The sequence below is a fragment of the Penaeus chinensis genome, chromosome 38 (genome assembly GCF_019202785.1).
Source record: "Penaeus chinensis breed Huanghai No. 1 chromosome 38, ASM1920278v2, whole genome shotgun sequence".
Classification (NCBI taxonomy): domain Eukaryota; kingdom Metazoa; phylum Arthropoda; class Malacostraca; order Decapoda; family Penaeidae; genus Penaeus; species Penaeus chinensis.
Window position 1 is genome coordinate 13,258,516 of NC_061856.1, and position 17,349 is coordinate 13,275,864.

Here is a 17,349-nt window from a genome sequence, read left to right on the forward strand (position 1 = left end):
CTAAATTAATACTTGTTTCTGTCTCCCTGACTCATTGTCTTGTCTACAACAGATCAGACTGTGAAAATAACCTGCTCGCATTCTTTGACAATGATGCAGTGGCAGTTCACTGCTAAACTATTCCTCCTAGAGGCCAATGTAAACCCCACACCAATATTGTGAATATTAGCTTCTGGAGATGTGACCCCCCTCAAAAAGTTTAGATTGGTGGAGTGTCCTGCCCTGACCCACCATATTGAGCTCTTCCCCATCAATGTCTGAAATGTTGGCATTTTGGCCACCCAGCCAAACACTATCCCTCCACAGTCCACTGCCCTCTATGTGCCCAAGGTTTTTCTTATTCTACCTATTCCAAAACTGAACTTTGCTCTACTCACCTCCCATCTTCTCAAGATGTCTTAGCTTTTCCCCCAGTATCTCTTCCCTCTACCCCAAATCATCATAATCTCAACTCCTTTACTCCCTCAGCCAAATTCCTTTTCCAGCCAAATCCAGATACTCCAGTCTTTACCATTTCCCTGATGCCTGCCCCTTCTCCTTCTCAAGCTTCCGGTCACAACAGACAATCTAAAACAATCTAAACTAATCTTCCACCCCATCTTCTCCTGCCACATCCCCTCTTACACCCACCTCTTTCTCTGCTTCTCGGGCATCTATTCCCTCTTCTCCTCCTCATTAGAAAACCTTTGTTTCTCAGACCTCCCCACCATACTCTCCTCTAGAAACTCTTGAAGACATCCAAAACTTTCTAAACATGACACAAGAGAATGCTCTGTTCCCTCATCCACCCTCCAATCCCTCTATTCCTATTCACTCTTCACAATTTCTCAGTATCCATCCTCCTCCTCCTCCTCAGGTTCCCCCTACCCCTCTTCCTCCAAAAAACACCCCATCTTCTTCTTCATGTGCACATCATTCCCTCTTCTTTCCCCATTACTCTTACCACTCTCACCTGGATGCTTGCGTGACTCTCTTATGTCACACCAGTGTCCATCTCCATATCTCTCCCCTCCTGACATTCCTCTGGATACTTCACCACCTTTCCCTGTTCCCTTATCTCATTCTATAAATTCTTCTCCTACTTCTCCAACCACCATTTCTACCTGTATTACCCATTAATTGTTTCATAATGGCTCTTATGCAGTTTTCCTCATACAGTGTTACTCTCCCTTCCTCACACACATACCCTTCCTTTGATTAAATCACCTTCCCCTTTTACAAATTCCCACTGTACTCCATTTGTTGCCCCCTCTATACCTTTTTCACTGCCATTCTATGCTACAGCGCCCTACAGCCTTTGGTGTGTAATACTTTTTATCTTAATAGCAAATTTATTTCTTCTAACCATTTACCATTAACCATTAAATCCATAGCCACACTGACAGGGAGCTCTTGCGAACATTCTGAAGTTTTATAACAAGATAGCCTGCAGATGTGTTAAACTGAAAGTGAGTGAATTCAGCAAATATGAGTTTCTTGAGTGAACTTCACAGACATTCACTCAGTGATGACAAATAATTCAAGACAGTAAAGCTTAAGTGAAGTATAACCCATCAAGCCCATTGTTGGGTATTAGGTGAACCCAGTCTTGCCTTTTTTCAACCTAAAAGTAACTTGGAAGGTCTTTTATGTTCTATATAAATTCAACTTTTTTTTCCATTTGTACTTTGTCATATTTCCAAGAATGTTTCTTTTTGGTTCAGTGTTTAACCCAAAGCCTCAGGAAATGTTTGCAGTGTGTTTGGCCTCCACTCTTGGGAGTATGTATGGACAACTGGGCTTGCCTCTGGGGCCCATTTCAGATGCACTTGCTGTGCCACACCACAAAGTGATGTGATTTCTTTTTGTATCACTGGTATCAAGGCGTAATTTCAATGGTTTTGCATATTCAGAGATGTATGATATTCATTTTAGTTGCTAGATTGCATCTGTAATAAGCTGATTATGTACATTAAATTCCATTTCAATAAATTAGGTGTGTTACACTGTACAAAATGGGATATAGTTTCATTGAGGAAAGAAAAAACGATTTTCTCTCATTTTAGCAAATCTCACATGAATAAAAAAAATGCTTGCATCCTATTATGTGCATGTAGCTTTAGGGCAAGGCCAGTGAATTCTGAAAGTTCAGCTATGCAGATTGCCTTTACCTGATATTCTTTGAAATCAAGGATATGAATAATGTACATACCGTAAGTTTTTAGCCCCTCCATACTACAAGATTTGAGAATGAAAGGATCCATTGTAAACAAACACTTTAGGTTTAGTGACATTGACTTTCTTTTTCTACTCTTTTGTAGGGACTTTACATATAATTAACTGAAGATCTGAAGGAAATAACCAGTAATACACATGCTAGCTATGTTAGTCAACAGTGACATGGAAATTTTCCTTGCCAGCTTTTTTGCAATACAAGGCTTCCCAGCTCAAAAATGTTCCACACAATCCATGGTTTTATTTAATTTTGATTTTGGAATTGCAACAAAATTCAGATACACTAAGATAACTATGTCTAGTTTATGCATATTAAACAATGCAAGACTCCATTGACAGGGTTCTCTCCTCTTATATTACTAAAAGATATAAAGCGAACTGAATAAAGAGACGGGTAACAATCCATAACCCATTTTACTCTGTGAATCTGTGATGGGTGCTCGTGAGTAACCTCAAATTGGTATCTATCTGTCTATCACAAAATAATACCATTTAGGATTTTACCCAGAACATGCAAGCAACTGCCATGAGTATGAGAAGGGTGTGATCGATAAGCAAATAATGATTCTAGACTAAAACCCAAATCCTACACTCAAGCCAACTCAAACAAAAGATGCTGATTAGAACAAACAACTTGTGTAATATAGCTCTATTAGGTGGATCACACAACCTTGAGAGTATAACAGATAAAGAAAACAAGGGAACAGCACTGAGCAGTGATGTTCCAAGTCCCAACCAGGGGCCTAAGGTGGCGATGAGGCTTCTGTTGGGTCAGCCTGGGTCAAGGGTTAAGGTCACTATGCTTTTTCTCATGTGGTTCTGGTATTGAAACAGTTCAAGGGCAGATACACTGTCTAGCACTTGGGCAAAGCCGAGTGGGCCCACACAATGGGCGCCATTTTGGAAGCCATTGGCTTGCACACAGTTATGCTTGCATGCCAATCATACTCCTTATTATTTTCTTCTTCCTCATTAAGGGCACCACTTTATTCCTAAATAGGAGAGTCCTCAGGCATAAAATCAAATTGAGGAAGAAACATTCAGACACCAATAACTCATCATCTTGGCATCTCAACATTCATCAAAACCATTTCCAGAGTGAGTCGTGCCGCCAGCACATATTGTGTCGCCACTGAAGTCCAGCGCTCCAGCCACAGTGAAGCCACAGCATCTGGGAGTCAGGACAAGGGGGTATCGCCAGGAAAGTCGCACACGTCTGAGTTCCTGGCAACACGTGCGAAGGAACTCATCACCTCACTAAAGTCATTGATGAGGAGTGAGAGTGAGTACTGGTTATGTAATGTCTTTGTTGTTAGGAATTGCTCTAGAGGAAATGTCTCACATAGAAATTGATAGTGTTGTTTTGTGCATATTACTTGATATTTGTTATTATGTATAGAGTAGTACTTGTGTAGATGTAGTGTGGTATTTTTTTCTTTTTCTTTTTCTTTAAAAAAGAAAAAAAGATATATGTATATTTATATTTATATGTATATATGTATGTATTATAAAATGATGTGACTTAGCAACAGTAGTTTCAGTTGTAGTAGTTTGACAGGTTATATTGTTATTTGCTTATTGATTAACTTGCACTCCCAACTGAGAAGAAGTAATAACCTAACTGCATATTGGCTGTTTTTTTTTTGAAAATAGGTATTGTATTGTATTGAATGAAAGATTGCTACAATATAAACAGAACAAAAATGCTTTAATTTCTTTGATATTGTGAAAAAGTCATTTTATCTGTATGAATTATTTGTATTCATAAAACAAATATTAAGTAGAAAAAAAAGGTTTAAAATGGAGCATCTGTCCTTCATTTAAAATTTACATATGATATGCAGGCTGTCACTCAGATATTCTCCAGTAGCTCATATTCTGTGGAGCAAATCACATCAAACAGTAGACAGAATAATTTTGTCTGTCAGATGTTTGGAAAACAAATGAACTATGTTGAATAACCAGAAGCAAGAAATTCCTATTCATCATTGCAACTGACGTGTTATGTTGCATAATATTCATAGGATTTCTCTACAGATATTTCATTTGTGGCATAAGGTCTTGCATGACTTGCAGCAGTGAAGCCTGAAGCGGGGACTGGATTTAGCATTAAGCCTTCTTTTTCTCCCAGTTTAGGATGCAGGATGAGATCAGTGGGATTGCACTCTGATCCCAAGGTGGATTGTGATTTCTCTGCCATATTGCGTTTGCTTTCCATATGAATCCTACATGCTGAAATCTACTGTTATTCATGAGAATGTGTTCTGATGGCTGTTGGAAGTGTTGGATTTTTTTATGTATTTTATTTTTATATATTTTATTTATTTATTTAATTAATTATTTATTTATTTATTCATTTATTTATGGAAAAGGAGATGTAGAGAGTTTTATGATGATTTTTCTATTTTTCTTCTCAAGTTTGGCTATTTTTGTCTTATGCACATTCACCTGAAGTTACAATTCAGTTTGGCAAACAACTAACAGATTTTTAAAAAGTTTCACCAAGGTAAATTTTGGTTGCAGACATTTCAAGAGCTTAATATCTTGCCCCAGAATATGTACATATCATTTATTTATCAAATGTACAGTGCCAGTAGAGCACGATGTTGAAAACGTGATAACAATTTTCTATTGTTCATGAATGAAAATGGGGATAGATCATGACAAATTTGTAAGTAGAGCCAATTATATCATTTTTTTTTTTTTTTATAATGAAAAAAGGTATTTGTAGCTAGATGTGTAGCTAGTAAATGATGATATACCAGGAGTTGACTCGGGTATGTAATAGTATTTTATGGGAAGGGGGAAAGAGCAAGAGCTATTATTTTTATAGGAAAGGGAAAAGAGCAGGGGGTTAACTAAATGAAATATGCCATACAGTACCTGAATTACTTACCACATTCCATTCCCAAGAAGAAAGAGTATGGTCGTAATAGGCTCAGGAATAGTGGACCTACAAGGGGAGTGGGGATGTTGCGTGAATTTTTTTGGACACTACATTCATAACGGAAAAATCATAGGAAAAAAGCCCACCAGATTTTGACAGGCCTTGCACTATTGTGTTTACAGGCTGGCAGGAATTATCATAGAAAGTGCATGATTGTTAGTGCAATAGCAGCTCTGCTTTGTGTCATAAGCACATGTATTTAAAAAAAGATCTGGTGTTTGCATGCTCCGAACCTGTTTCAAATGTAAGAAATTGTATAACCTGTATTTTCCCTTCCATATTTATTTGTCTGTTATGTAAAAATCCTGCTTCTTTAGCTGTGCTTTCATTTTTGATATTCATATTTACTTTTATTGGTACTGATATTAACCGTGGTGGAGATAATTGCATTGGTATTATACAACAGTAGGCCAAGATGTTTGAGATTCTTGAAAACAATTATAAATGTATCTAGTTTTTCAAATTGCTTCCCAGAAAGTTCTACACTGCTGCATCATACATAACCATTTCTGGCAGCATAGGGCTCCTCAGGCTAGACTTTCATGACTTTGTGTACTCTGCCAAAGCAGCTTTAAGATTCTGAAACCCTTTTCCACAAAGTTCTGCTGTAATGTTCTTTAGGGTGACATGTTTCTTTGGTTGGTTCATTTTAAGATTTTTCAATTCATCCCAAATTTAGCAGACCAAGGGTTGACAAAGAAAAATAGTCAGTTCTAGCTATTTAGAAGAGTTTTGCTGATCTAGGCTACAAAGGGTGTCATAGGAACCATTGTTCAGAAGCCTTACCTGTTGGCCTCTATGGATATTGGAGTAGGTGGCTTCACCTTGCCATCTGCAGGATCTGATCACGTCTATGTGTATTGAGTGACGAAGATAAGTGTCCACTTGCAGTTCCTAGGAGTACAGGAAGAATCTTGTTACAGTATATTTGCAGATACAGATTTGTCATATTCAGAGATTTTCTGAGGCACCCCTGTAGTGCTATTATTGCTACAGTGAACATTTTGTATATGGTTCTTTCTTAATACCATTTCCAATTTCCAGAATGAGTTTTACAGCTGTTTCTCAAAAAGATACACTAAAAAAAGAAAGAAAGGCAAAAAAAAGCTTTTCATCCACGACCCTCATTATCCAGTTCAGTAGATACTAATAAACAAAAAGATCTCCAGGTATTATAGTTGTCACATACCAACAGCCACGCATCTCCATATTCCAGACAGGTATGCTACGGGTGTACCTACCAATGGAAAGGAAGATGGGTGTTGTAGAGGTGAGAGGATTGAAAGAACTACCACCATTCCTAAGCATTCTGTTGCCCTTTTGTTCCATGTCCCCTTTTTCTGATGCTACTTTGGATATACTTGTTTGTACTAGTGAAATGTGTTTTGTTTGGTTAGTTGTGGGAAAAGATTAAGTGTGTACTAAAACGCTTGGTTGTGATTAGCCCAATCTTGTTTTCTCATGTCATATTTATGCCAATAATGTCCTGGTTTGTGCTTAGATATGTTTGTGCTTACTGATATATATGATATGATACCGTAGTGTTTTTTTTGCTTTAATTCCCCCAAAAGCATCCGGCAACTGTAGTGCAAAGTCCAAATGGTGTAGGGGCTGTTAGCCATTGGTGGCAGGTAATTGCATTGTCCACTGTAGATTAGTTTTGTGATTTTTTTTTTATACATAGAGGGCTCTATAAGTTCATAGTCACCAACTAGGCAGTTATCAGGCTTACCTGATCTCACCTGATATCCCCAATCCATTAATTTTTGGGAAACAGCTTAGTTTTTTCTGATGCCATTGATATCCTTACTATTATCACTATTATTGTATTGACACTGAGACTATTATTGAATTATTATCAACACTAATAACAGTAGGAAATGAGAAATTTTTTTTTTTTTTTTTTTCCAAAAAATCAGGGTTAAAGCTTAAACAGGTGAGAGTAGTTAGGACTAATAATTGACTCTGTAGTGAGCTATTGTGGGGCCAGCTATGTGTAAACAAAATTAATAAACTAAAGTCACAGTAGACATGATGTGCTTAGATACCATAACTTAAATGTGATTGGATAACGGTGGCTTGACCTACATGTCCCTGGCGAAACAGCCATGGCATGATATATGGACCACCCAACATCAGTGAGTTAAAAATATTGAGAGTGCAAAGTTTTGTGTTGGTCATATGTGTTAAACCTGTTGTGATGTTACATGGAGAGATGCTTAATATGGTCTTATAATCACAAAATTTTCAAGAATATGAATTAAGCCCAATGATCCAGAAGACGTAACCATTACATCTTGAAAAAAATTGGTTTGAGGGGTAGGTGACATGACCTTCCTATCATGGAAAAATTTGGCTGAGAGCTAAAATGACAGGAACTTGTCATCATGAGAATTTCAGGTGCAGGCTGAAGTGACAGGAATGACTCACCATGAGTGCACTAAGCTCTTAGAGGTTGATAGACTCATTGGGGATTTAAGAATGGGGCTTTGCATCATTTCCAATGATAAATGAGTGTGGAATGTACCATCCATCAGCCATAACTGAAAGTGCCAGCTACCTAGAGAGATGATAAGGATTTATAATCTTTCAGTTAGCCTCTAATGTTACTGGATAGATCAACTGATTTTGTTATAAGAGATTTAATGTTTAAATTCAATATTTGAACATGTTAAGGCTAATATGTTATTATTAATCCATTCAATCCAAATGCTTCACTGCTAGTTTTTTTTGACAATTTCCAAATTGTATATTTGTCATTTAATTTGCTTTATCCAGATGGTAATAGACTGTTTTCCTTGAACAGATACTATATCATCTCTATAGGTAGTCCATAGCTTAGCACAATAATAATACTTTGTTCTCTCCCCCCCCCCCCATAATATTCAATTTTCTGTAATACAATCTGTGCAGCCAGTTACAGCATCCAGGAATGAGATCCTGAGTATGAAAATAGCGTCATCCCAGGCGCTCTTCCAGTCATGGCCTACAGACAGTACATTTCACACTTGTTTATCTATCAAAACCCCCAAGAGCTTTGTGCACTTGTGGCAAGTCATTCCTTTACCCTGGCCTTCAGCCAAACAGCTCACAACAGCTAGTTTGTATCATCCTGGCCCACAGTCAAAGTTTTCCATGACATCATGTTCACATCACTTGCCCCTCATGCTAAATTTTTTCATGATGTGATGGTCATATCTTCCAGATCATAGGGGTTAATAATTTTAGCTCAGCATTGCTTGATTATTATTATTATTATTATTATTATTATTATTATTATTATTTTTATTATTATTATTATTATTGTATATATATATATATATTTGTATGTATATATATATTTTTTTTAGAACACTATAGAGGCATAATGTCTCATCTTTCATTCTGACAGGTTTCTTGTAACACTCTCTTTCATTTTTTAGGTATATTGAAGCTCAATTTGGAACCAAAGAAGTCAGGGTCTGGTATGGCAAGTGGGAGCAACACCAGCAGGAGTACAAAGAGTGATGGCCACAGCTCCCTCACCACCTCGGAAGACCACAACAGGACTACCATCTGGCACATCCCCCCCGAGGTCTACTTCGGTGACAAACCAAGGGACGACAACCAGAATATTGCTGGGGGCTCCTGTAGCACTGATGATGACAGTAGCACTGCTGGTCAGAGCATTGTCGACGGCAAGGGTATGGATGCCGCTCTGAACAATAACAATAACAAGGCTCCTTCATCTGCAACGGATGGCAGACTGCAGGTACAACCAGTGGAAGTAAATGGCAGTTCACAACCTCTCAGGTAAGAAGGCATGTTTTGTTTTGTATTATTATTTTTTTATACATGCTCCTTAATGTTGGTGTAGGTTTCATCTTATTGCATTATTATTATTGTTGTTTTTTTGTCTTCTCCTTGTCTTGTATGTAGACCATAAGACTATTTTTGGTATTTTGGTACTAGTTTAAGGGAACCAGATTTGCATCATGGAGGGAGTTAAGGGATTGGCCCTTGGAAATACCAAGCATCTTGGGTATGATGGTCTCAGTTTATTGTGAATGTATGTAATATTCTTTGGAAACAATTTATTTTTCTTGCTCTTCCTCTCTCCTTCTTCTTTCTGTAATAGGAGACTTTAAACTGTAATAAGCATATAATAGGAAAACCCAAAATGAACAGAAATGGTTAATTAAGAATTTGAGATACATTTTTTCCTGATGATTTTGCTTGTTATAGTTTCTTCATGGGTTATTTTAAATATTTTTTTTTAGTAAATAGGTGACTTAACTTACAAACTAATCATCTAGGGATAGAATAAGATCTTGACTGGCCAACTTGTAGCTCATTACATAAGTAATTCCCTTTCATTTATCAATTTCTTTATTTTTAGAATTCCTTTATCTTGAATGACACTTCTACTTTGATCATCTCTGCTTTCCTCTGGCATTCAACCCCTTTTGCAAGCCATCCCTGGCATAAACCTTAGATTATTGTTATTTTTTTTTTACAGTATTTATCCCTATTGTAGACCATTTTTAGATGTGGCTAAATGGAATACTAACTAACTCATAGCATTGTTAACTTCAGCCAGGCTTACTTGTTTTATTCATGTTTCTTGGTTGTCCTAAACCCAGCTCATCTTTTCCTCATTTTGCCCATTGTAGGCCTATACTTCATAAATGTCTATCAATAGAACATTTTGCAAGCTCTCATAGAAAACATTCAAATATAGCAACAGAAGGCTTTACCATCTGCTTAGTTATTGGCCTATTAGGGAATATTTGGGTACATGATAAACAGGATAGAAAAAATTGTCTTTATATACGCATTTTTATATGAGTATTGAAAGTTATTTATGTGACTGGTCTTTCATTCTAGATCAGTTTAATAATGTATATATGTATATGACCTATTTGTCCATAGATTTTTTTTCAAGTTCTGTTTTGGTTGATGGATTCTTTTATTTCTGTGAAATATGATTTTTTGTTTTATCACAGCTCTTATTTAGTTTATGTTGCACATTTTCCCTCCTATTCACTCTTAGTTTCTTTTTCTTAGACTATGAACTATTTCATCTCCAGAATATGTGATGGGATATCTCATTCATCATTTTGTAGTAATTGGGTTGCACATAACTTCAGATGTTAGAGAAGCAGACATGATAACTGTCTGCAGTGGGAAGTGCACAAAGGTGACATTGAAGGAACTTTAATGGGTAATACGTATGATTAGTATTCGAAGCCTGACCATGTGTGCATGTCCCTCTTTGGCAGCCTAACGGTGGTGGGTGATCCATCATCCTCCTCCTCCTCCTCTCTTGAAGACCGCCGCTTCTCTTCGCTCCCAAACCGCGGCCACACAGCAAGAAACCTGAACGACTCCGAGCACCGCCTTGTCTGGGTGTAGGAAACAGCTACCTGATGATAACTCAGTTAATGCTTCCCCCTTGCAATTACTGCTCCCGGTGATAGAATATTTCTTTCATTACATTGCCTTATTAACAACAGGTGTGCAGTGTTGTACAGAATGATATTAATAACTTCATTCTGCTATAATTAACCATATTCACTGTATAACCACTTGTGAAAACTGTCTTCTCTAGTGCAAATTGTAGAGACTAGTCGCTCAAAAGCAAAGCATAAGGAACAGCAGGTTTATTGTGTAAGAACAAAGATTTCCAGGAAGTAGTGAGGGTAATAAACTCTCCTCCAAAGATAATACTTACAGGTGTCACTCTTTTTAAAGTTCTTGAATAATATAACTTTTGTAATGCTTTTAGAATTTAAGCTATAGCAAACACCTTTTATTTCACAGGACATTATGAAAATGCAGCATATATGCAGAATGCTGGTTCCAGGAAAGGAACCACAGTTATACATTTAACAAGTCATTTGCTTTAATTGTATTTTTTTTTGCTCTTTTTATGAATTTATATTATCATTTGGCTTTTTTTATCATTATTATTTTTCTAATGATAATGATCACAGGTTGTGGTGCAGTTGGTACTGATATATTTTTATTGCCCAAGGAGTACCTCCTCTTTTACCAAAGATTCTTACAGTGTGAGATTATTTTGCTTAAACATGTACAGAGATGCATGGAGAAAACATGGGAAAATGACAAAGGTAGTGGTGAAATCTAATGGTGTAGTTTTGTTAGCAGTAAACTGGAAGAATGCAAGGTTCCTAACTCAACTGTGGGAAAGGTACATTGAAGAATGAATACATTGAAATTTTTAGGTCCATTAATAATGAGAAAGTTGGTGATACTGGGTAATGTTATATAATATCACTTGTGAAGCTAGAAGGTTATCAGAAGAGGATTATGTTTTACTTTCTGTATAGGGTTGGAAAGTTACTTACAAGTTGATTTTTGTATTTTAATTCTAGAAAGCTGTTTTTTTTTAGTATTAAAAAGTGATTTCAAATTAGCTTTAGTAGTGAAATTCCTCTCCATTATAACTAATTACTATTAATTTGTCATCTGTTAATTTATTTATATGTTATCTGAACATATACTTCTAACTAATTACATAACAGTTCCAAATGTGGAATATTTCACCTTTCATCATCCAATAGGCATTGAAGATACTGGTGTATGTATGTAACTTGGGGCATCTAGATATAGGTCTTAAAAAATGCAAAAAGTAAGTTTAAAAAAATACATCAGTGTGAAGTAGTGAAGTTTGTGTGACCTAATGGAATTATACTTAACCAATTATCATCAGGGAATTTAATAGGTCTTGTACTTATTGTGTAGTTGTATGTTTTGTCAGTTTTCATTCTGTGGAAAGAAATTTTTATAATATATAACAGAGAAGTGTATGTGTGCAAGGTGCAATAGCTGTATCTGGAGAGAGTAAAAGTGGATGAGAGGAGGTGAGAATGAGTAAGTAAGTAAGAGAGTGAGTTTAAAAGGTATGAAGGAGAATGGATATCTTCATAACACAAGAGATGTATTTGACTGGTTTTGATTATATCTTCATCAGAAATACATGTTTTTCTGACAAATATATAATCAAAATCGGTCAAATACATCTTGTGTTGTGAAGATATTCAATCTCATTCATACCTTTTATACATCTGTCAAAATGAAGACGATTTACAAGAGAGTGTGTAAGTAGGAGAGAGAGCTAGTGAGAGAGATATTGAGTGAGTAAGAGAGCTAGTTTGTAGTAAGAAAGAAAGGGAGTGAGAGTGTGAGTGAGTAAGTAAACAAAAGAGAAACTGATGACCAAGGAAATGAGAGGGAAAAGGGTGAAGAAGAGTAAATGAGAGAGGAAGAGGGAAAGATAGAGAGCTAGAGTTAAAAGTTAGTGTGCTAAAATGAAGAAAAAAAAATGCATGAAAGATAGTAATTAAGAGTGAGAATGAAAGTAAGTAGAAGGAAAAAAACACATATGAGAGTGAGTGAGTGAGTGAGTGAGTGAGTGAGTGAGTGAGTGAGTGTTGAGTGAGTGTTGAGTGAGTGTTGAGTGAGTGTTGAGTGAGTGAGTGAGTGTTGAGTGTTGACTGTTGACTGTTGACTGTGTGTGTGAGTATAAAAAAGAGCAAAAGCATTAAAGAAAGTGTGTGAGTGTTAAGTGTGTATTATTCTAACCTTTGCTCTGTGTCAGTGTGTCTTAGTTTGCAAACAAATTTGCAAAATAAAAAAGTTAAGTTCAGGTGATTTTGCCAAAGAATAACAAAAGAAATATCCACCACTTTCTATAATTTGGTTCATGGATAAGTGATCTGTCTTCTGTATCTGTCTGTTAATTTAAATGTGATTTATTTATTTATCTATTTCTTGATATGCTGCTGTGTTGTGATGAAGCTTTGGGATCTCATGTAAAAGGTGTTGTGAAAAAAGAGAGAGAGAGAGAGTTCACGTATAACAAAATAAAAGTGTTTTGAGGTAACAGCAAATCACATTTTGCTGTTTCTGTAGTTGATACCCATTTCAGCTCTGTGGGTAGCTTGCTAACTGGCTTAAATTGGTATCTAAGGCATTCAAGTCGTATCTGGGAGTGAAGGAAATGCCACTGGAGGAAAGTTGTTTTATCTACTTGTGCTTTGAAGGTCTTGAACATTTATTTATTTTTTTGTTTATTTTTTAACATCAAGCTCTTATTTGAATTTATTATTATATTATTGATTTGTTATTAATATCATCATTATTATCATGATTATGATTGTAATTGATTATAATTATGATTGTAATTGACTATAAATATAATTATAACTACAATAATGATAGTAATAATAATGATAATGATAATAATAGACATTATTATTATGGTTATTATTGTTGTTGTTATTGTTATTATTATTATTTTTTTTTTTTTTTTTTTTATTATCATTATTATTATTATTATTATTATTATTATTATTATTATTATTTATATTATTATTTGTATTTGTTTTGCTATTATTTGTATTATTCATAATATTTGAGATGATGGTAAAATGCTACTACATGCTATCTTAGTCTTCAAAATTAGTTAGTAAAATATTTTGACAGAATGTAGAGAAGGCTTGACAGGAAGTGTAAATGAATTTCCAAGAGACATGAACCATGCAAAAAGCATGTCATTTCCTGTCTTTTGAGTTGTCTCATTTTCAGGCTTCGGTAAGTTGTTTTGTGTCATAGAAATATATGGAAATTGTGTTACAAATACACAAAACAAGCAAACCAAAAAAAAATTATTTGTTTTTCAATTGTTTTTCATTATTTTGAGATTTATTCTTTGTATATTCATGTTCTTTACTTTTTTCTTGTTTATTTACTTCTATGTTTTATCTCCCTTCAGCGGGCATTGAGTGAGGAGGCATCACATATTGCAAGGACAGATTCCTCTTTCATAGTATGATCCAAGTCATGCTGTTATTGCATAATTTCAGTGTTGTATCATGGTTATTTTTCTGCAAATGTAAAAAAACCAAGCCAGGTGTATATAAAATGTGTTCATGCTTGTTTGCAGTTTGTACTGTGCTCCTTTTTTTTTTCTTTTTCTTTTTTCATGGATTTCTTTATGTAGAGTAATTAGAAATTCTAGATTATGTATCATTCTTTGTCCATTAAGAACCCATGGGAGTACTGGTGACAGTCAGCTTTATGTATTTATGGTAAATATTGATACTGATCAAGCAGATGGTTTGATTTGAGAAGCAAAATACATGTTACGTGTTTTTTCTCTCAGATGTAATAGTGATGCGAATAAGTAAAGGTCATGGTGCTACACTTCAATATTAACAATTGTGTGGAAAAAAATGGTGTTATTCCTCAAATTTTGACAGGAAGTTCATAGAATATTAACTAAAAAAATGAAAAGAATGGGAGGTGCTTTCAAGGTGCAGTTTTGTGAGCAGCAATAAATGTAAGCCAGATATTACATATGTATTTGAACAGTTATTTATTTCACAGGTTGTAATGTATCCTTTAGAATGCAGAATGGTAATACTGTAAACTCATTTATTAAAGGTAATCCAGAGCCTTTGCAGCTTTCAAGTAAAATGTCTGTATAAATGTGAAATATTTACACAAGGTTTTATGTTGAAAGATAAAAATTGATGTCATTAGGGGCAGCTTACATAGATCTATACCCTTGTATAGGAATAGACTGAATATCCATGGTATATCAGCATTGAATAAAGCTTCTGTAAAGAAATGTTCTCTTGAAGCTCATGAATACTGAATTAACCTGATGACCCCAGAAGTGTATGTATACATGCACTGTCCTCTGATTTAATTTCAATCAATTTGTTTACTCATAATGACATACATGTTTGGAATGCTATTAGTTTGTAAGTGAAATTGAAAAACAAAATTGCAGTGGGCAGTGCATGTACCTGGTACCAATAGGTTAGGAATTGACCTTTGAGTATGAACTGGGGAAAGAAATAAGTAATGAAAATTTGTTTTATTTTCCTGTTGTGCCAATTGTGTACATTTGTTTGATATTAGTGTTTATTTGAAGAAAACTGTACCTTTTCCCAATGAACTAATGTAATGAGTTTTGTATGTATATTATTTTTTTTCTTCTACCAGCACCATGTAATTCAAAGCACTGAAAATTATGTATAGTTGTGATACAGTAGATCACCATTTGCACAAAGTTAACATTTTGTAATGTACAGTTAGATTACACTACCCAGTTCTGTTTTGATTATAATAGAATCTCTTTTGAACATTATGTTCTTATTAATATTGTTTATGTTTTTTAATAATTAATTAAGAAGGTGAAAATAGCTGAATGGATTGTGTTAGGAAGATAAAGATAAAAGTTTGTAATTGTATGTGTAGCACACATACAATGTTTTCATAAAGCTGTTTGCCTTTCACCCCTGAATCTCATTAAATGACAAAAGTGACTTTGGTAGGCAGTGGTTGAAATATTTTGTATGTGAATTTTTTATACTGAGATTTATGATTAATGATATAATTTCAGGTTAGAGATCTTGCAAGTTTGGTGTTTGTGTGATTTTTTATTAGCGTGTTTTGCACCTTTTTCATGTTTATCATAAGGGCTGCAGTTGTAAAAGAATAAGTAATTAAGCATATTTTTTGTGTATGACAATATGTGCTGGTTACACACCCACTCTCACATATTAAAGCTTTATAGATAACTTTAGTGTGCAAGCTCACTCACAGAGTCTAAAAGGAGCCACTGTCTAATGCTCTTTTTAGCTCCCACTTATTATTGTAAAAAAAGAAAAAAGAAAAAAAGAGGGTAAAAAGTCCAAGCAATTAGTCAATTCTTGGAGTTTTTTCTTTCACCTACAAGCACTGCATATTCTATATTAAAGGATCTGTATGTAATAGACTCAGTGATAAAGGCTTATGCTGTAGCTAATATTTTACGGGGATCCATTTCCCCTGAGGCTCCCTCTCTAACACTTGCTAGGGTGGTTCTGTCCTCCAGATAAGCTTACCAAAGCAGTCTTGCCAGTATTCTAGAAAGCAAAATAGCAGTATTTTTTATAGTATTAGAAATAAAAATGTGAAGAAAGACTGATTGTGTTTGTTTTTTATGTCTTGATTCATTTTCTGCAGTGAGGATTTATAATTGGAATACTGTAAAAGGGTAAGGTTTGTGTGTGCCTTTATTTGGGTTGTTTTCTGTGTGAGAAAGATCTGAGGTTTTTATAAAAAATAATTGTGGATAAATTGATAATGCTCAGTAAATGTGGAATATTGAACTTTCCCCATCATTTTCTACTTCCATTTTCTTCAATAAGAATATGATACTTAATCGTAATAAGAAACTGAGGTGGAATGAAACATTTTAGCCCACATGTTTGCTATCCTTTAAATGATTAAAGGGCATGCTATGAAGCATAGTACAGTTTTTTATGGTTATATTAAAATCATTATTCTGTATTGGATTTTCTTCATACATCCTAAAGCAATACAAATCAAAATTATGACAAAAGACTTTGGCAATGGCAAAAAAGCAATCCATTTTTTTCTTGAAATTCCTGCATCACAAACCAGATTACAGTTTATATAGCAAGGGCTCTTTTATTGTTTGATTAATCTTTACCTCAGATTATAGCAACTTTATTGTTACTGTATTTTTCAGTGCTGGTTATTGAACCAACATGTTCTTTTCTCTTCTTTTTATTTTATTATTATTATTATTATTATTATTATTATTATATTTATTCATGTTTTGTGTTTGTTTTTTGTTTTTTCAGTATTTTATATTTTGTATTTTATGTTTAATATTTTAATTTTATTTTATATATTTTTTGATTTTGTATTTTATATTTTACTCTATCCTCCATACTCCATACTCTCTGTTCTGTTCTGTTCTGTTCTGCAGTTTGCTGCATGTCCTCTAGTTCCCAAGTATGAAAGGAATACTAATCATACCATTCAGCCCGGGAGCGAAAATGTCTCTTTGACAGATGGATATAGACATTTGAACTAGACACACAACTTTTTGACTAAATGTTCAGATTTACAATAGATTTTCTGTAATAAGAGTGAAATCATTTTCTGAGAGAGTTTTACTGGGGAAGAACTCTTAGTTGGTAATGCATACTAAATTTGACATGTATTGATAATGATTTTGGCAAATAGGTGCCTTTCAACAAATGCAGTTTGCGAATGCAGGCACAATATGGTAGCTTTAGGTAGCAACAGTAGGATTTACATAATCATTAACTCAGCTATGCAAACCATATTACTCTAATTAGCAGATATTTTAGCAAGTT

The 17,349-nt window shown here is 34.7% G+C and overlaps 1 protein-coding gene across 9 annotated transcripts in view; it reads left to right on the forward strand.

The window, feature by feature from the left end:
- LOC125045823 (serine-rich adhesin for platelets-like) overlaps positions 1-16,508 on the forward strand; it is a 37,387-nt gene extending 20,879 nt beyond the window's left edge. For 7 of the 9 annotated variants that reach the window (XM_047643322.1, XM_047643320.1, XM_047643321.1 and 4 more), the window contains exons 7-10: positions 3,312-3,496; positions 6,378-6,431; positions 8,584-8,953; positions 10,423-12,598. In XM_047643322.1, coding sequence (XP_047499278.1) covers positions 3,312-3,496; positions 6,378-6,431; positions 8,584-8,953; positions 10,423-10,555 — 742 coding nt within the window. In that variant the 3' untranslated portion in view covers positions 10,556-12,598. Of the gene's footprint in view, positions 1-3,311; positions 3,497-6,377; positions 6,432-8,583; positions 8,954-10,422; positions 12,599-13,940 lie in introns of those variants that run through there. The other 2 variants (XM_047643327.1, XM_047643326.1) reach the window with 2 other exon arrangements.
- The last annotated feature ends 841 nt before the right edge of the window (positions 16,509-17,349 follow it).